Source organism: Cynocephalus volans, chromosome 6 (assembly GCF_027409185.1).
Source record: "Cynocephalus volans isolate mCynVol1 chromosome 6, mCynVol1.pri, whole genome shotgun sequence".
In the NCBI taxonomy this organism is placed as follows: domain Eukaryota; kingdom Metazoa; phylum Chordata; class Mammalia; order Dermoptera; family Cynocephalidae; genus Cynocephalus; species Cynocephalus volans.
Genome location: NC_084465.1, coordinates 68,603,720 through 68,623,472, shown reverse-complemented (window position 1 = coordinate 68,623,472; position 19,753 = coordinate 68,603,720). Strand labels below are relative to the sequence as shown.

At 38.6% G+C, this 19,753-nt stretch overlaps 1 protein-coding gene across 1 annotated transcript in view; it reads left to right on the top strand.

Annotated features, from left to right (window-relative positions):
- The window catches only part of PON1 (paraoxonase 1), a 31,815-nt gene that overhangs the window by 7,350 nt on the left and 4,712 nt on the right, over positions 1 to 19,753 (top strand). The window contains exons 2-7 of the mRNA XM_063100541.1: positions 7,014 to 7,084; positions 8,533 to 8,588; positions 9,849 to 10,017; positions 13,077 to 13,203; positions 16,396 to 16,596; positions 17,892 to 17,973. Of these exons, the coding sequence (XP_062956611.1) occupies positions 7,014 to 7,084; positions 8,533 to 8,588; positions 9,849 to 10,017; positions 13,077 to 13,203; positions 16,396 to 16,596; positions 17,892 to 17,973 (706 nt within the window). The remainder of the gene's footprint in view (positions 1 to 7,013; positions 7,085 to 8,532; positions 8,589 to 9,848; positions 10,018 to 13,076; positions 13,204 to 16,395; positions 16,597 to 17,891; positions 17,974 to 19,753) is intronic.

Genomic DNA, 19,753 nt, shown 5'->3' with positions numbered 1-19,753 from the left:
GATAGTAGATATGATTTCATTTTTTTGAATTTGTATGACTTGTTTTGTGACCAGCATATGGGCTATTGTAGAGAATGTTCCTTGTGCTGCTGAGAAGAATGTATATTCTGCAGCTGTTGGATAGAATGTTCCATAAATGTCTTTTGGGTCCAGCTGGTCTTGTGGAGATTAACTCTGATGTTTCTTGGTTAATTTTCTCTCTGTGTGATCTGTTTTTTGTTGAAAGTGGGGTGTTAAAGTCTCTAACTATTATTTTGTTGATGTCTATCCCCTCCCCCATCAAGTTTTAATATTTGCTCTGTATATCTGGGTGATCCTGTGTTGAGTACATATATGTTTAGAATTGTTATATTCTCTTGTTGAATCAATCCTTTAATCTTTCTCTAATGACTTGAATTCTATTTTATTATTTATTATTTATTTTATTATATTATTTATTATTTTATTTATTTCTAAATGAGTTCAATTCTTTCCTTGACTTCAATTCCATTTTATCTGATATAAGTTTAGCTCCATCTGCTCTTTTTCAGTTTTCGTTTGCATCAAATATATTTTTCCATTCTTTCACTTTCAGATGGTGTGTGTCTTTATAGGTGTAGTGAGTTTTTGTAGGGAGCATATTGTTGGTTCTTAGTTTGTAATCTGTTGAGCCATTCTGTGTCTTTTAATTGGGACATTTAATTGAAGTACATTTAGAGTTATTATTGATATATGGAGACTTGTTACCACCACTTTGTTCCTTTTTTTTTTTCTGGTTGTTATTTAGATCCTTTTTTTTCTTTTTTCCTGTGTTACTGTCACCCTTTGTGATTAAGAGATTATGTCTAGTAGCATATTTTGATTTCTCACTAATTATTTTCAGTATATGTGTTATGGGTTTTTGTGTTATGATTACCATGAGGCTTTCAAAAAATATGTTATAGTTATAACAGATTATTTTAAGTGAATAACATCTTAATTTTGACTGCTAAGAAAAAAAGATAAAAAGAAAGCAGACTCTACTTTAACATCATTCCCCCTTGCAGCCCTCCAACCCTCCTCCCCACTTTTTGACATTTTGTAGTTTCAAGATACATTTTTTAATATTGTCTATCTCTTATATGGTTGTTGTATTTGTTATTATCTGAATAGGTTTCTCTTTTAATCTTCATACCAAAGATATAAATGGTTTACTTAATGTCCGTACAGCACTGGCATATTCTGAGTTTGTCTGTGCACTTACTTTACTAGTGAGTTTTATACTGTCAAAGGGTTTCTTGTTACACTTTAGTGATATCTTCTTTCAGATTAAAGAACTCCTTTTAGCATTTCTAGTAAGGCAGGTCTAGTGTTAATGAATTCCCTTAGCTTTCATTTTGGAAAGTCTTTATTTCTCCTTCATATTTGAAGGTCAGTTTTGCAGGATACAAAATTTTAGCTGACAATGTTTTTCCTTCAATGCTTTGAATATATCATCCTACTCTCCCCTGGCTTGTAGATTTTCTGCTGAGAAATTCACTGAAAGCTGTATTGGGGCTCCATTGAATTGTTATGTGTTCTCTTGCTCTTTCACTATTCTCTCTTTGCCTTTGTTTTTTTGATAATTTGATTATCATGTGCCTTGGGATATTCCTCTTTGAATTGAATTTAATTGGTGACATCTGAGCTTCCTGTACCTAGGTACTGTCATCTTTCTCCATAGTTGGGAAATTTTCAGCCATTATTTCCTTTAATATGCTTTCTAGGCCTCTTTCTTTTTCATCTCTTTTGTGTACTCCAGTTATGCAGATGCTATCTCACTTGATGGTGTTTCATAATTGCTGCAGTCCTGTTTCTTTTTTTTTTTTTTATTCTTTTTTCTTTTTGATGCTCTGATTGGGTAATTTGTATGTTCTGTCTTCAGACACACTGATTCTTTTCTCTGTTTGATCAAGTCTGCTGTTAGAGCTTTCTACTGAGGTTTTCCTAGTTCAGATAACATATTCTTTATTTCTAGAATTTCTATTTGGTTTGCTTTTTTAATTGATTCTATTTCTTGGTCAAGTTTCTCATTCTGCTCCTCAACTGTTTTCCAAACATAATTTAACTTTCTATCTGTATTTTCTTATGAAACTCTGAACGTCTTTAAGAGGATTATTATGAATTCTGTCAGACATTTCATAAATTCATTGTCCTTCTGGGGTCATTGCTAGTGCTTTGTTGATTTCTTTTGGTGGCAAGAATTGTATCTTTATGTTTATACCTCCACATTTGAGGTTTTGCAGATGTTCTTAGATGATATTATACCTTTACAACCCAATATCAGAACTTTGTTTCTGGTTTGCAGGGGTTTTTGTTTGTTTGTTTGTTTTTAGTTCTGTGGTGGATTAACAGCAACCACCACCACTTAAATAATGCACTTGAACTAATTTGCTATTCTGTCTTTAATTCCCAGCTTTGGGAAGGCTTACTGCAGAATTCAGGACTTGAAGGCTGTGCCTGAGCTAAATTGCTGCCTTGCCATTGTTTCTCAGTCTGGGGAAGACTTTTTGCACAGACTAAATTTTAACTGTTGGCCTTCTAGTCACTTCTGGGTTATGGAGAGACTCTGCAAGAGTAACTGGTCAATGTGGAAAATCTGGCCCAGGTCTGAGCCTTTCCTGCAGGTAGTCATGACCTGGTAGTTCTTCTGTGCCTACTGGTTTCCACTGTGTGCCCCTGCAGATTAGGACACAGATCAGCTGCCAACATTGCTCCTCAGTGCACTCTGGTGGATCAACTCTGTCCCCTCTTCCTCCACACTCTAAACGTTCCCATGGGGCAGGCTCCTTACCAGTTCCTCCTGAAGACTTATAGACCACTGGGCAGATAAGACACCCATCTCTTACTCTCTCCTCTCACCTCTGAGACAGCAGGTCTAGTGGCCTTCTCTGTATATAGTGCTTTGCCAGCCTTGAAGGTGAGGGATGGAACTTGGTAAAGCAATCCTTTCCTCCCACTGGTTACAGCCTCTCCCTCGTATGTAGGTACAGAGGAACCTCATGAATAGCTATGTTGGCTTGGGAAATAGGATGGGGTGTTCTGAAATGATCTTTTCTGCCAGTGGTCAGGCATTTTCTCCCTTGTAGGCTCCAAGTAGCTTCACTCAAAAAATGCTGTGGTGGTTTTGCAATCTCCATGGAGCTGCTCTGTGCACTGTGCCACACCAGCCTGGGGAGCAGCTGGGGCTGGGACTGATTGGAGTGATCCTCCCTCCCATCTGCCATGGTTTCCACACCTTCACGGACTCAGCAGGTTTTTTTCCTCTTCGCCCAAGTTCTAGCAGTTTCATGATAGCAGTTTTGTGCTTTAATTGTTGCAAGTTGATTTCTTATGGAGGTAAGGGAGTAATGCCAGGGGTCATCGAGGCCATGATTTTGGTGCTGCTACTCCTCATAATTCTCTCAATGCATTCCTGTCACCAGTGCCCACTCTAGGCTACCCACTGTAGTGGCAAGAGGGCAGTGGTGGATTCCTTGTGACCCGGTTTAGATCTCACTTCTGCAACTATCTAGTCACTTTACTATTTCACTCCAAGATCAATTCCAGCCTGTTTCTTCCTCTGAAAATTGTGGAATAATAATACATATTACAGTAGGATATATATAAAACCTGGCACGTAATTGATGTCCTGTAAATGTTAGCTTTTATAATTGTCATATGTTTCAAAAATCCATCTATGAAGTCTAATGAGTGATATCTGAGTATATATTATGGTCATACCTCATTGAAACCCTAGGCTAAGATCAAATAATCTTCCCACCCTCCAGTCTCCCTTATAAATGCAACAAACACCATCTTTTCAGTCTGACGCAGTAGCCTAGTAACTCTGCAAAACAGTTTGGCAGAAATCTACTGTCTTCTCTCTGCAAGAGCTGTGTCTACACTGAAAGTCATAGGGACATAGTATCCACTCACCCTAGGAAATAGTATTCACTGGGAGCAAAAAGACCAAAAACTGATAACTTAAAACAACATGGTAGGAGACTTGATAGGTACATATGTGAACATTCATGGGGATAATTAGTAGTTATATTAGTAGTTATGGGGATAATTAGTTAAATAGTTATTAATACTAGCACAGAAAATCAGAAAAAGCTGCAGAACATCATGAGTAGGGATCTTTCCAGAGGGTAAGGAGGTAAAGGACATTCTAGGTGGAGGGAAAAGTGTGAACAAATAAAAAAAGTATGAAATAGTTAGGGAAAAGAGTTCTTGGTATCATGTTACCTAATTTCAATTCCCTACTCTACTCCTAAGTAAGTAACTACATACAAATTACTCAGCTTCTCCGTTCCTCAGTTTTCTTACCAATAAAACAGGGAAAATATAAATCTTTGTCTCAAGGGTAGGTAAAGATATTACATGAGGAAGTATGTGTGAGCCCCTAGCACAGGGTTTGGCACATAGCAGGCCTCAAAAAGAAATATTGAATGAATAAAGAGTGTGCAGTAGCAGAAAACAGATTGATGAGGATGATTGTGGCCCCCCAAAATGTTCCAGAATAGATTTCTTAATGCATAGCTAAATGTCCTCATTTTCTTTTGCAAGGATCCAGCATAAATTTGCACAGAATAGTTCACCGCAAAGGTTGTATTATTTCTGAACAGAGTTTAAGGGCTTGTGATTCAGGGACATGTCTCAGACATTGCACTTTTTCTCTTAGACCTGGAACATTTGGACTTAATAAAGCTCTTGACAAGATATTTTCTGATAATTTGAGAATAAGGTAGAAAATATGAGCTGGATTATTGTAACAGAGGCAGTTTGGTCTTCAGATGCTTTCTCCAGCTTTTAAGCAGTATTTTCTATAAATTTTGCCTGGTTAGAGGATTGAATGTGAGCTTTGCATTCATACTTGAGTTTCAATCCCAGCTCAGCCACTTCATAACTTTGTGGGCTTGGAAAACCACTTAATCTTAATCATCTATAAAATAGAGAAAATAACACCGCAGGGAGGTGTTTGAGGATTAAATGAAGGTATATACAGTGCCTGATCTGTACTGGCAACGATTCTCCTGTTGTCTGGGCCACAAATTGGAACGCAAGGCAACTGGGTGATGACTTAATGCCTCCTTGCCTACCCAGGCCTCCCTAAAGGTAGATCATTCTAGCTTTTCCAGGTTAGAGATCTTTTTCCATGTGAGAGAAGCCTGAATTAGAGTAGAAGCTGAGTAGTTCTGCCTCTGTCTGTCCTCTGTGAACTGATCTCATCTAATGAACCTTCAAGCCAGGCAGGCTTCCTGTGTGGTTTTGCATTAAGAAAAGCTGATTTGTCTATCTTTGACATTTTTCACAAGTCCTGGCCCATTCAGTGATTTCACATCCTTGAATCTTTTCTTCCATGCTACTCTTCTCATTGCCCTTGGCTATGACTTTTACCCTTAACACCTTGCACCCATGTGAGTTCCTTGGAGACATGCTCACTGCACTGTCCCTAGGCCAGGGTTTTCAGAATGGTAGGTCACAGATTGGTTTAGTAGATCATAACCAACATTTTAAATAAATGAAGTTGAAGTGAACAAAAAATGTAAGAATGTGTCACATGGACTAGGGTGAGTATTGTTCTGTGAACCTTGTTTCAGATTGTGTGTGTGTGTGTGTGTGTGTGTGTGTGCGCGTGTGTGTCTGTGTGTGTGTGTACTGTGCAGTTGCACCACGTAAAATGCTTTTTCTAATGTAGGTCTCAGTTTGAAAAGTTTGTAAGCCACTGTTCTATCACTTCTCCTTTTATTTCTTTATTGTGAACTTTTCCGATTATAATGTCAGATTTCCATTTTTGAAATATCTTTTAGTTTCTCGGGTCATGATATGGCGACCACCTTTCCTCTGAAGTCTGCTTTCTAAATTCATGTCTAACATTCAGGGAACCACAATTTCCTTGCAGGCCAACCCTTCCTCATCTATTCATTCATCTCTGTATCTCTAGCACCCAGAATGGCATTTCTCTACCCTGGTTGTGCACCAGGACAAACAGTGGTGCTTTTACGAAGCAGATTATTGGACTCCACTCCTGGCCTCTTAAGTCAGAATCTCTTAGAGAGGACTTGATAGCCAATGAAGCATACTGACTTTTTCTGAATAAATGAATGAAAAATCAGTTGGCCCCAAATTCCTATCATTTTGTAACATGTCGGTAAGAATATTATGAAGAGTGTTTGTTCACTAGCTCATCCTCCTCCTGTGAGACTAAATTACCAGCAAGGCAACTTACAAATTTACAGGACTGTTTTTAGCCAAATAAGATTTCTAAGGATTCTTGGATAATTGTCACTACTCACTATGACTATATTGTGTCACTAGTTCTCAAAATAACACATTTATTGTTTAAATTTCTTGGCCGTGCTAACATTGTAGTCTGTTTCTTTCCAATGCCTCCACAGCTTTGCTGTGCTCAGACAGCCTGCTGGTGCTGCCTTCTCACATCTGTCCTTCACATGGTCGCCACGATATTAACGCACTCATTTAATAAGTTGCTTGTGTGCACGTACATGTGTGGACAAGTGTGTGTGTGAAATGCCTTTTTATATGTGGGCCTTGGGTATGATTTTCTGAAGTTCCAAATCCTTTAAAAACAACTGTATTTTTCAAGAACTACATCCAAAAGCAGACACCTACTCCAGGCTGGGCAGATGGTTAGGAGGCCCATCTGTCAGCAGCCCTAAAATGTCAATGGGATTAATTGGAACCTGTTGCCATTTAACCCAACTTTGGACCTCGGAATCTTTACACAACTGCTGAAATACTTCCTGTTCCTGCCAAAGTGCACAGAGCCCTGGAGAAGACACCACCTATCTCTTTTGTGTATGGATTCTCCTCTGCTAAATAAATACTGAATGTTGTGTCCAGAGATCCCCCTTTGGCTTGCTCTGGCTTTGCCTGGTAGAATTTCAGGTGCCCAGGACCACTAACACTGGGGTTGAAATCAAAGAGAACTTTGTGGATTGCTTATGTTTGCAACTTAATTATAATTTCTGAATAGTTTTATGTGTGTTTTATTCCTTTCTCTCCCACAGAACGCGATTTAATGCTTTCCGAGAAGTAAAACCAGTGGAACTTCCTAACTGTAATTTAGTTAAAGGAATAGGTATGTATGTGAGAGGAGGCAGTGTCTCATTTAAACTTCCAGTATTATCTTGCTATTTATTTGATTAATTATATGCTTGTTTAGTTTTGTTCAAAAATAAAACTTGGAACCAGGAGAGTATTCTTAAGTCAGTAATTTTAAATACCACATTGTTTGACTTTTGACTTCACCAATGGTGTTGGCAGTTTTGACTATTTTTGTTTGGTCAATAGAGAGAAAATAATAGTCAAAACAATGTTTGATTTTTATGGTAATATAACCTGCAGAGGTGGCAGGAGAGGGAAGGAACAGGGAGATAAAGCAATGAATGTAGGATAAATTTTTTTTTAAATCTGTCACAGGACTTTGCAATTACCACAAGGTTTCTCCTCATGCATCTCTCTTTTTATAGCAGAGAGGAGAATTTTCCCCAGAAGCTCTCAGCAGATTTCCCCTTAGATCTCATTAGTCAGAGCTGGAGTATAGGCTGGTGCCATAGCTGCAAAGGAAGCTAGGAAATAATTATCGGGCCTCCATTGTGGGAGGCAGGCCCTGTCAGCAAAGATCAAAGGCAGGGAACAGCAGCTGGCAGGTCACCAACAGGGAATGGCCCAGGGCTCAACTCCCAGTCTGGTTTCAACCAAACAGCTTTATTATTTGAGGACAACTTGTTTGAGATTCATTTTTTTGTTATGATTTGGGTTTTTTTGGTTTCTTTTTTGAGAATTTTTATCTCAGTTGACTAAGGTTCAGAAGGCTAGACCAAAAGACTTATTCAGTTAGTATCATTAAACTTGGCCAAATATTTTATGACACAGTTTTTTTTTTTTCTGGAAAAATGTGATATGAATATCAAATATTACTGGATATTTGAAAAACAAACATCTTTTCTAAGAGTATACATACAAAATCAAAAACTCATTTGTCCCTAGATGAATTTAAGTTTTAAAAATTTACATGTACTTAAAGTATATTTATAATTATAGTAAATTCATATCCTTGATCATCTGAAATTTATCCCCATTTTAACTCAAGCATTTGAAATTTGTTTGTATTTCTGATATGGTTTTCAAAGGGTTTGATTTGGAACTATCAATATATACTTGCAGTTTACTCTGTATCTTTAGAAAAACAGCAAGCTTTTTCAAATTATCACATGTATAGTACATTTTCTGAATTTTCATAAACTTTGTGTAAGAGGTTTCAGATTCTGAGGGAAAAGTTCTAGTCCATCAATTTAAAACAAATATATCCAGTGTAAATTTTAATTGCACTTTAATGATATTAATGTCTTTTTAATTTCCATATAATCACATTCATCAATTTGAATAAATAAATGAGAGAATGGATTATTCTGAACCTATCAAAGAAGAGCTAATACGTAGCTTCACTTTCAAGTTAGGAGTGTTGAAGAAGTGGGTAATCAATGATATGAAACAATCTGTACTGTCTGTTCTCTTTTCTGGCAGAAAATGGCTCTGAAGACTTAGAGATACTGCCTAATGGACTGGCTTTCATTAGCTCTGTGAGTGTTTTCTTTCATTTACTGTCCTCTAGAACATTCCCTAGGACTGGCAGCTTAAGTCTTTTGCTTAGGCCTTCTGTATACCAATGCCTGCCTTCAAATAAAATGAGCAGCAGTCAGATGGTTCAGAAAACAAACTGTACATGTGTTTATACTGGCTTTATAGTTATGATCAGATGTGTCCTATGCATGTTTGTGTTCTTGTGTGTACACTGAACTCTTATATTACCTTAGCTTCTGATGAAGCAATTTGTTTGCAAGCTCAATGTATTCAAGAATGGCTTCCCATTCAACTGTCTATCACTTGAAGCATCTAACTGGTGAGGTCAAGTATTTGCTGAATTAAATGTATGTTTATATATACTCCCTCATACATCATTTTGCTTTTTACATTTTTTTACACTTTTTAGAATAAGCCCTTTAAAGTTGTTGATATCATTCCAAAAGTCCCAAGCCTTGAGGAGAGAACCCACCATGTTTGTTGAAACTCTCCTCCATACAGAACACTATGGCAGGTGGTATAACTCAGAACAATAAAAAGTCAATCATTCGGACAAGGAATCATAACCACAACAGAGTTGATAGGATTCAGTCACCCAGAATTTAAAAAGTCATCCAGCCATTTAAAAACCTTTGTTACCTGTTATGATTTATTTTAGTCCAGTTTTTTATTATGGAAATGGAAGCATCCTCTAAAGCAGTGTCTTACAAACCTGTTTTAAGCAGCTGAATGCATATTTCAAGAAAAATCTTACATGGGCTCCCAATATATAAAACAACAGCTTTGTTGTTCTAATTGAAGGCTAAGACAGGAGGAGTTCCCCATCCCGGTAGACTTTTCCTAAACCTCCATCCCTGAGATGCTTCTAAGGACCTGCCAGGGGAAAGTTGAAAAACCATAAGCAATGTTCTTTCTGTATTCCTTGCTAATATTATTATTGAAGACTATTAGTAATTGTCCCTTTGGTCTACTCTCCCATTTTTTAATCTTTCTCATGGGCTGGAAGCTGTGGCATGGTAAGCACATGACTTTGCTGCGAGGGATGGAAGGGTTTGTGTAAAGAGGCCTGGTGGAGCATGTGGCTTCCAGAGTCCACTGGGGGCCTTTTGCACAAGCCAGCTACGAGGCTTCCCATGTGGGCCTGTGGCCAGCAGCCCTGTGTCCTGGAGCAGACAGTGAATGTGCCATCCACCACCTGCATCAGCCTTTGAAATTCTTGTAATGTGTCTCCTTATTCCCTCTCCCCCATGTTTTATAAGGGATTAAAATATCCTGGAATAAAGAGCTTTGCACCTGATAAGCCTGGAAAAATATTTCTGATGGATCTGAACGAAGAAGATCCAACAGTGTTGGAACTGGGGATCACTGGAAGTGAATTTGATTTATCTTCATTTAACCCTCATGGGATTAGCACATTCATAGATGAAGGTAACGATATTTACTATTTATTAAAAACAAAACCAATCTTTTTTAAAAAACAAGAATTACTTGCCAATGAATGAATGTTTCTTCACATCCAACCAAAGCATAATCATGAACAATGTTCTTACTCTGGGTCTTAAACTTACCCTTTGTATTAATTAAATATAATATTAAAACAACTTAAGTGCTTGAGAATGCTAAATATTTAGGATTTGTAAAGTATGTAATTTTTTTAAATACCAACATTCGCAACATCACTATAATTACTATAATAACAATATTAAACTCTAATCATTATGGGTTTTCCATTTTAAACAATCTTCAAGACCTGGGCATTTACAGGGATATATTTTTCTAACTTAAGTCATCTGTTACTTACGGATCCAGTGACAGAAAGTCACCCTGGTTAGCTTTCTCTCAACCCTGTCACCTTCACAGCCTCCCTGTCCACTGGTTCCTTTGCTCTGTGTCAAACTTGTCCTCTGCATTTTGATACAGCTCAGCATAACTTGTTGCCCCATCTTTGAAGCCTTCATCCCACTTATTCCCTTCTATTTGCTTTTATTTCCTTGTTGTCTATATTAATTCTCAACCTTAGTTGCATACAGAAGCACCTGGAGCTTCTAAAAGCCTGATGCCCTGGCCCCGGCCCCAAAGATTCTGATTCAGTTGGTCTTTGCGAGGCGTGGGCAGCAGTACTTGTTAAAAGTTGTCCAGGTGATAAAAGTGTAAAGCTGGGCTGAGAACCTCTCCCACACCATTGCCCCGCTGCCTCAGCAGGCGAGCCCTCATTCAGTCCTTTTTCCGGGCTTTCCCCAGGGTGGGTGTCTAAAATCACTGCTTCAAAGGTCATCAGTAAAGTCCTTGTGGACAAATCTCTCTCTTCCCTTCCTCCACCTCCTTCCTTCCATCCTTCTTTTCTTCTTTTCTTTTTTCCTTCCTTCCCTTCTCCACCTCATTTTACGTTGTTGTCTCCTTTTTCCATTAAAAACATTGCTCCTCCCTGACATTCCAACACACTTCCCTGTCCTGGCTCCGGTCCTAATGAGACTTTTCTCCCCAGTCTTTGCTCTGTCACTCATTGCCCCTCTCTGAGCATTCCCCCAGAGGTTTGATCTTTTGCCTCCTCTTTATTTTCTTTATTTCAGAAATTTAAAACCAGTGTCACTATGCCTGTTTTCTAGGAGAACATTACCCAATATGGGGTATTACCATTTTGTTATTTTCATCAGTTTTTTAGTTTTGTTAAAGAAGGTGCTTACCCAGATAAATCTCTTCAGGTTCCTCTTCTATGGCCACTTTAAACTCAAAATGTCAAAAAATAATTTTCCATTCTTTTTCCCCTCTTTCCTCTTTCTTCATATGGTTCCCCCTCATTCATATCTTTCAACAGTTTCTCCACCCATACAACCATTCATCACCATTATATTTTATTTTTAAAATATATTTAAGTGCAGAGGAATTAGTGTTTGGCATGTATACTTTTCTAAATGACAATGGGGTGATATTACACAAACCTTTTTATAAATTGCTTTTGCATTAAACACTACTTCATGGACTCCTTTTTATGGCAGTGTGTTTAGAGCTGCTTCTCAATGGCTGTTTGTGACTCAGTGGTGTAGGAGTGCTATAATGCAGTTCATCTGCTGGGGGGTATTTAGGTTGTTTCCATCTTTATGTTCATTGCAAACAATACCAAAATAAGCATTCTTGTACATGTATCTTCTGTGCATGTTTGTTTCCTTAGGATAAATTTCTAGATGTAGAATCTGTTGTGCAAAATATGAATTCAGATTTTAATCCTCACTCATGTTTGATTTCTGCCTTCCTCATGCCTTGGCCATCACCAGGATCTTTTGATGCTTCCTGTCAAATGCCTCTCATGTCCTTTTCTCCCTTTCTTGTCAGTGGCATCCTCCTGGTCCAGTCCCTTCTCTCCATATGCCTAGATGACTGCTGTAGCCTCGGGTCACATTGTTCCTTGGCTCAAAGCCCCCAGTGGGTAAACCCTGAATCCTTACTCTAAACCCTTAACAAAACTGATGCTGGCTGCCTACCTCTATGGCATCAGCCCTCCCACTCTCTCATTCTTTCTTTCCTTCACGCTGCTCCAACTATAACCTCATTATTAAGTGAATGTGTCAAAGAAGCCCCTGCTGCAGGGCCTTTGCACACTCTCTTCCCTCAGCCTGGAATGCTCTTTCCCCAGATATCCACAAGGTTGGCTCTTTTATTTCATTTACGTGTCTTCTCTCACATCACCTCCTTAGAGAGAACATTCCTGACTCCCATGAACAAAACACCCCATTACCTTCCATCCTTTTATCCTGTTGTATTTTTCCTTTGGAACATTTAACATCAACTAAAATAGATTAAAAACTTGTTTGTTGAGTGGGTTAATAAAAAGCATCTTAGCTGGCTTCTTAGTTCAACCTGCTAAACTTTGCATTGTTTTCCTCTAAACACCAATACGATCAGGTCAGAGGTTTCTAAAGGCTTACTGTTCTTAAGGCAAAAAACATAATCTAACTTCACTTGCCAACTCTGATCACACGTTCTTGACCACTTAGATTGGTTTCCTTCATGTCCCAAAATCCCACTGACTTGCAGAAGCTGCTCCTGTTTGCTGCCATCTCTCCGATGTTCTTCTTACAGCATTTATCATCTTATGCTATGTAAATTACACCGTAGCACGCCTTCTCATGTTGGTAGTTCCCACATCTTTGATCCCTTTTATCTCAATTCTGCACCTCATGGAAACCATTTGAACTAGAAAGTTTAACAAGCTCTTTGGAGTTTCCGTGTCAGTGATGCTCATTCTTAAGTTGATTTTTTTTTTTCCTCCTGTGGAGTTTTGAGTTTTTAGAGACTGTCACTGGTTCTTCCTTTAGCCACTTTTCTTTGGAGCAATCACAAATGCTTTTCTCTACAAAGAGATGAAAATATTCCATCTGGCTGACACCCTAAGTGCTAGTTGGAAGTGAGTTGAAATTGCTTTTTGGAGACAGAGCTGACAGCTGAGAGATCAGTTAATGTTTCGATTTTTGTTTTTAATCTCCTCTCAGATAATGCCGTGTACCTGCTGGTGGTGAGCCATCCAGATTTCAAGTCCACGGTGGAGTTGTTTAAATTTCAAGAAGAGGAAAAGTCACTTCTGCATCTGAAAACCATCAAACACAAACTTCTGCCTAAGTATTGAGATATATCATATTTCCATCTTCCTGTAACAGCAGTGATGGTTCATCCACTTTCAGTTTTTCCTTTTGGCCAGGGCGGGTATGGGTGTTCAACTTCCTGTCTAATGATTACAAACTCCTCCAGATGTTCTTCTGCAGCTTCTTCTGAGGACTCAAACCCCTCAGAGAAGGTCCCTTTTCTTTCTCCCCCATTTTCAAAGCTGGTTGGAGGCTGGATCCTGGCCTCATGATAAACATTCACGCTTTTACCAAGAAAAACTCCAAAACCAGATTTAGTATTACAAACCCAAACAGGCTTCGTAGACGATTTCCACATCCGGAGTTTATTTACTTATTTTTATTTATATTTTAAAAAACAGAATTTTAGATATTTCTGTGAATTAGAAACACATACTAAAAAGAAGACCCCAAATCGAGTGAATCTCTATTCCACCTTCCTCTATCGCGTCCCTGCTGTTTGGTTGCACACAATTTATGTAACGGCGGATCTGTGGTAACACTTAGCACCATCCTAGGCTCTTGGCAATAGAACATATGGAGGAAGAAAACACCCAAGGATCCCCAATCCTTGTCAACCCAACACAAAGTCAACTTCCTCGCTTGCCCTATGAAGATTTGGTTTATGAAGCTAGTGATGGATTTAGGATAACCATCTGACACTATCTTCTAAAACAGTTTTTACCTCCTAATTGTGATGATTTTCTAGAATCCCAACCTCTTTTTGTATGATTTATGTACAGTATTCAACTCAATATTTTTAAATCTAGACTTGTACTCTTTGCAGGTGCCTAAGAGTGCTTGACACGTAGTATGCACCCTGTGTTACCAGTGCCCCTTCCTCTCCTATCTTACCCAGTGGTTTTGAAGATGAGGAAACCGAGATTGGAGAGAAATTGAGTTACTAGGTGAAGGTCAATCAACTAGTTAGTGGCCACATAGGAACTATAGCCCAGGTGTTCTTCTACACTCCTGGGATGAATGTAAGTTTAGAAAACAGTTTTTGGTGGAAGAGTTTATTCAGACATTCATTCAACAAATATATTTTGCAGAGAGAATGAGGTCACTGAGTGCTTGGAGAATGTAAAGAATACCAAGATCTGAAGCAGGGAAAAGTATGTAGAATGGAGAATCTGGGTTAATGATAACAATATAATAATGGTAATAATAACAACTTAATGAACTTTAACTATAAGTAAGGTGTTACACTAACCAACTTAAACAGATTATTTTATTGACTTTCTACAAATGTCTTCTTAATTAGGTTTCACTATTATACCCTCTGCAGATTTTTAAAAAAATTTGACGCCTAGAGAATTTGTTGTTGCCCCACATGATTTGATCAGTAAATGATACAGCTGGGATTTTAATCCTGGTAGCTTGAGTCCGGTGCTAGTGCTCTGAACTACTACAAAATAGTGAAAACTTACTTTATTTGTTTTACCATTTAATTTTGGAAATCTTGGGTTTGTCCAATTTCCCAGAGTTAGAGTATTTTTTTCTTGGCCAGTTGCAAAAATATTGGTCTTTGGCAGCATAGAACCAGACTGAAAATAACAATAATGCCGCAATTAACTAGAATTCTGCTCTCTCAACCCAAGGTTTAGCCATGTGTATTTTCTGCTTTGTATTTGCTGGTTGTTTTATGACATTAATATTCCTATTACTAAATGTGTTATTATTTAAGCATGTTATTATTAATAATGTTACAACTGTTATTATTGGTCATTTACTATAAACCAGGCATGGTGCCAAGGCCTTTGCATTCATCATTTTATTTTATTCTTGTTCCACTCTTTCAAGGTATAGAGAGAAAACTGAGGTTCAGAGGAGTGGCTCAAAGTTTAGAGATGTGCTGTGGCCCCACGTTGTGAGGGTAGCAAGCAACATCAGGATTCAGACTGAGTCCATCGGATTTCAAAGCTATTACTCTAAATCATTTCACTCTGCTCCTTTTAATGAAAAACAGGCAAATGATAGTAAAGCATACTAATTTCAGAAATTTACTTTTTAAAAAAAGAGAGTAAAACCAGCTTGCAAATTTATATCTAGAGCCTGTACAGACTAATCCTAAATCCCCAGGCCTTTTTAAAAAATATAGTGATAGTGGCTACCATTGATTGAGGATTTATTGCATGTCAGTCTCCCTGCAAAGCACACAACAGGCATTGTCTCATTGTAATTCCCACTGCAACTTCACAAACTAAGACTCCGACACTTAGTCTTCTACTAATGAGCTGTATGACTTTGGGAAAATCATTTAGCCTCTCTTTACAGATGAGAAAACTGAGGCTCTGCATGCTTGTCTAACTCGCCCAAGAGCCCAGAGCTGTGTCAGAGCTGATGCACTGGCCATTACGTTTCTCAATAGAGCAGAGATAATTTTCTCCTGGATCATGGCTCTGGGGAACTTCCGTCACCTCAAGCAGCAAAGAATGACTCACTTACTTGTTCACGATTGCACCTATTAAAGCAGAAAAATAGACTCATATCTCACATTCTCAGTAACAGAGAGAGAATCCTAATCAGAAAGAAAAAAAGCCATAGCATCTTATTTCTGAGCATTTTTGTTCATGGATGTTTTATTCAATTTAGAATTACAAAACTTTAAGGCTGGAAGGTAGGCCAGTCTATCATCCTTCTTTTACAGGTAAGGAAACTGAGAACTGGACATGTAAAAGAATTGATTTGCCTTGGATCACACAGCTAATAGTAGCAGAGCTTTAACTAAAATGCAAGTCTCTGGACTGCTAGCTCAATGTTTTTTTAACCACCTTGTAATGCCTTGTACCAATGGGAGTCAATTCTATGTGAGCACAAATAGATTTACCCTGATAATAATTTCTGGCCTATATAATGGCTACTGAATTTAGTGTGTCTACACACACACACAAACACACACACACACACACACACATGCACAACATAACACTATTTTTAAAATACAGCTAATGGGATTTTTATGTTACAGTGCTATCGTCACCTCTTAGGATTTCTTACTGCAATTATTGTTTTTGAGGATTGTATAGGTAGAACTGATTTCATATTAATTCTGTACCATAACAGCTAGTGTGAAGACTCCAATCCATATCCTGATTTCAGGAATAGACATTAATGCCTTCCAATTCATAATCCTGTAATGTACAATACCTTCACCTGTATATATTATGTGTGTGTGTTTTAATTGCAGTTTGAATGATATTGTTGCTATTGGACCTGAACACTTTTATGCTACAAATGATCACTATTTTGTTGACCCCTACCTACGATCCTGGGAGACATATTTGGGTTTAGCATGGTCATATGTTGTTTACTACAGTCCAAATGAAGTTCGAGTGGTGGCAGAAGGATTTGATTTTGCTAATGGAATCAACATGTCACCCGATGGCAAGTATGTGAATTCTTTAAAATGTAATGGACTTACTCAGATTCTCATTAGCTATCTTTAGGACATATTCCTTTTCTAAGCAACGTGATACATTTTGACATGTTATCCTAATAAGAAGAAAATAGGAAAAATGTAAAATGTCTTAATTTTTCAGGGGGTAAAATTTATCAAATCAGAACTTTCTGTTTTGTGAAGGCATACTTGTTTTATTTTCTTTTTGAAAAAAAGTGTGTTTTAAGAAGACTGTGATGTTTATTATTACAAAATAGCTTTGTTTTGAAGGAAGACTTTTGAGTACATAATGAGTTTAATATTATGAAAGTATATATGTATATATATATATATTAGTAGTGCTGGTTTTTGACAACATAAGAGCTTGCATCAAAATGTTAATAAAGGCACTGCTTTCTTCATCAAGAAAGTCTTACTATGAAAAAAAAAGTCAGCTTAACTAGGCAGTGTGCTTAGTGATGTAGTTGATTTATAGTATACACTCATGGTGGCCCTGCAATAAACAATTCACAGACCAGCATTGGTCTGGGGACCACAGTTTGAGTAGCATTTGTATCTGTATAATGTATATCCATCCATCTATACCCTTCTCCATCTTGTATCATCAAAGATTTCAGAGAGTAAGTAATATATACTTAGAAAAAGCAACATGGACAGCTTTCAGTTATTCACATCATCTCCTAGTCTTCAAAAATAAAAAATAATCAAGCGGTCATTTCTTTTTGTTCTGGGATGCACTGTGCTTAGACTGTGTGGCATTGCACTCTGTGCAAAATACCAAATCCACAGGGTCAGGACCAGACTCATGGCAGGAGAGGAGAAAGACTCCTCTCAGTCCAGGCCAAGCATTTTGTCTTCTCTCATATTTTCTCTGGCCCAAGGCAAAGGGGCTGCTGTCAAAGCACTCCCCTGCAGCTACCCTAGGAGGGAACTCACTATCGTCTGAAATGCAGAACCTGGGCCTTGCCATTATACTGACAAAGCAAGGGAAGCACTGTGATGCATTTTGCTCCCAGATACGAAGAGCTGGTGTTGGGGCTAAATTCCTTCCTTACTAATCAGGGACAACCAGGTTCCCACCTTTTGAAATAACTTTTCAGAGATTAAACCCCTTCATGCACTGTAAACTCACTGAGTTATTTCAGAATTTAGTGTGCTTTGAGACGGGTTCTATTTTCCAGTCCCTAAGCACAGTTCTTCCCCTAGGAAGAGTTATTACAACTTCACCAAAACCTTTGGAATTGCTTTACTTCCAGTACTTTGATGTAGCTCCCTCTTCTTTGAAGGTATGTCTATATAGCTGAATTGCTGGCTCATAAGATCCATGTGTATGAAAAGCACGCTAATTGGACTTTAACTCCATTGAAGGTAAGAAGTATTAACACTGTAAGTTTGCAGAGTGATAATTAGATTCTAATTGATTTGTGAAATTAAAAGTGAGGAAAATAGGACTGTCTAATTGGAATGGGTGAGAACCAATTTTTCACTCCTTTATTAAGAGTCATCGGCATCGCATGTGCTTGTTCACTGTCAGTCGCAGGGTGGGAAACAGCAAACCACATGTCTCCCCGAAGAAACTTGGACTCTTTCTGCGCTAGGGAATTTTAAGCCTGGCACTGTGTCCCCGGGTCTCCCTCCCTCCCTCCCTCCCTTTGTTTCTTCCTTCCTGCCTCCTCTCCTTTCTCTCTATTTCCCTTTTGCTTTTCACCTGTGTTGACGGACCAGCCGAGACATAGCCTCAATTTGTATTTAATACAGGAGTGCTCTCCACAGTGTTTACAAAGCCCACATGCTCACAATGGCTGCTGTGTGACCACCTGTCACCCCTCCTGCCTCTGGGTGTTCCTGGGCTCTCCAGGCATGGCTTGGACTCAGGACTAGGTGCTCTTTCCCTCCGCTGGGAGGGATCTTCGTCCTGTCTCCATGGCTCTCTCCTGCATCTCCCTCCAGTTTTTACTAAAGTGCCGCCTCAGCGAGGCCTCCCCTCCTGACCTAATCTAAACTTGCAGCTCTGCTCCCCCGCCTCACCTACTTCCTGTCTCCTCTACTGCTTTATTTTTCCTTTCAGCATTTATTCCCAACTCACAATATATTTCATTTCTCCTCTGTATTGTATCACTCCCCCACTAGGGTGTAAGCTCCACAAGGACAGGTTGTTTCTATTTGTTCCTGGAACTGTTCCCAACACCTAGTAGGCATTTGACAAATACTTGCTAAAATTCATGTAGTGGGGCCAGGGGTGCTTCAGGGGTCACCTTCTGCCCCCACCAATTCTGGTCCAGTCTGAAGGTTTGGGTCAAAAGGGGCAAAAAAAAGAAGGAGAGGAAAGAAAACTAGGAGCAAAGTAGAGCATTATGAAAGCAGACATTGGAAAACAACAGACGTTGCTCTCCTGCCATGAACGCCCACAGCACGAAGCCCTGTCACCGCCAAGTATGACTGTCCTCATCAGCACATCTGAGGTACTGTCATGAGGGGCCTCACTCAGAGAAAATTACCTCAAAAAGCAACATCTAATGTAACATCATGTCTGACATTAAAAATCATTGGCAGGGCTAGTCTGGTATGAGCTGAAGTAAAACGGAATTTTACACACACATACTGGCTGAGGGAATAAAAACAAACTCTGGTCATAACAATAGCTACTTTGGTTTATTGAAAGCTAAGTAATTTTATAAGAAAGGAACCCAATCCAATATGCATTAAACACAGAATTCCAGGGCACTGCTCCCACCAAGGCAAGATGGAAGGCAAGGCTTATTTCAGGTTTAGCTCCTGCTTTTGGCAACAGACCTTGCACATTTCCCATCGTAACAACCCAGTAGAGGTTCCCCCTCCACTGTAATGGTATTCCTTCTTTTGGAGGATCATATTAATTAACACCAGTTAATGAATACCTGGGAGTGCCAATAAATTTGATAAGCTAACTGAGGCTAATCTTAAAATTTGTGATGAGGTGTGGATGGGCTTATGTCCTGCCTAAATATGGTATATACATGTAATGGTTTTATTCAGCCTTAAAAAGGAATGAAGTTCTGATAGGTACTACAATATGGCTGAACCTTGAAAACCTTATGCTAAGTAAAATAAGCCAGACACAAAAGGACAAATATCGTATGATTCCACTTATATGAAATACCTGGAATAG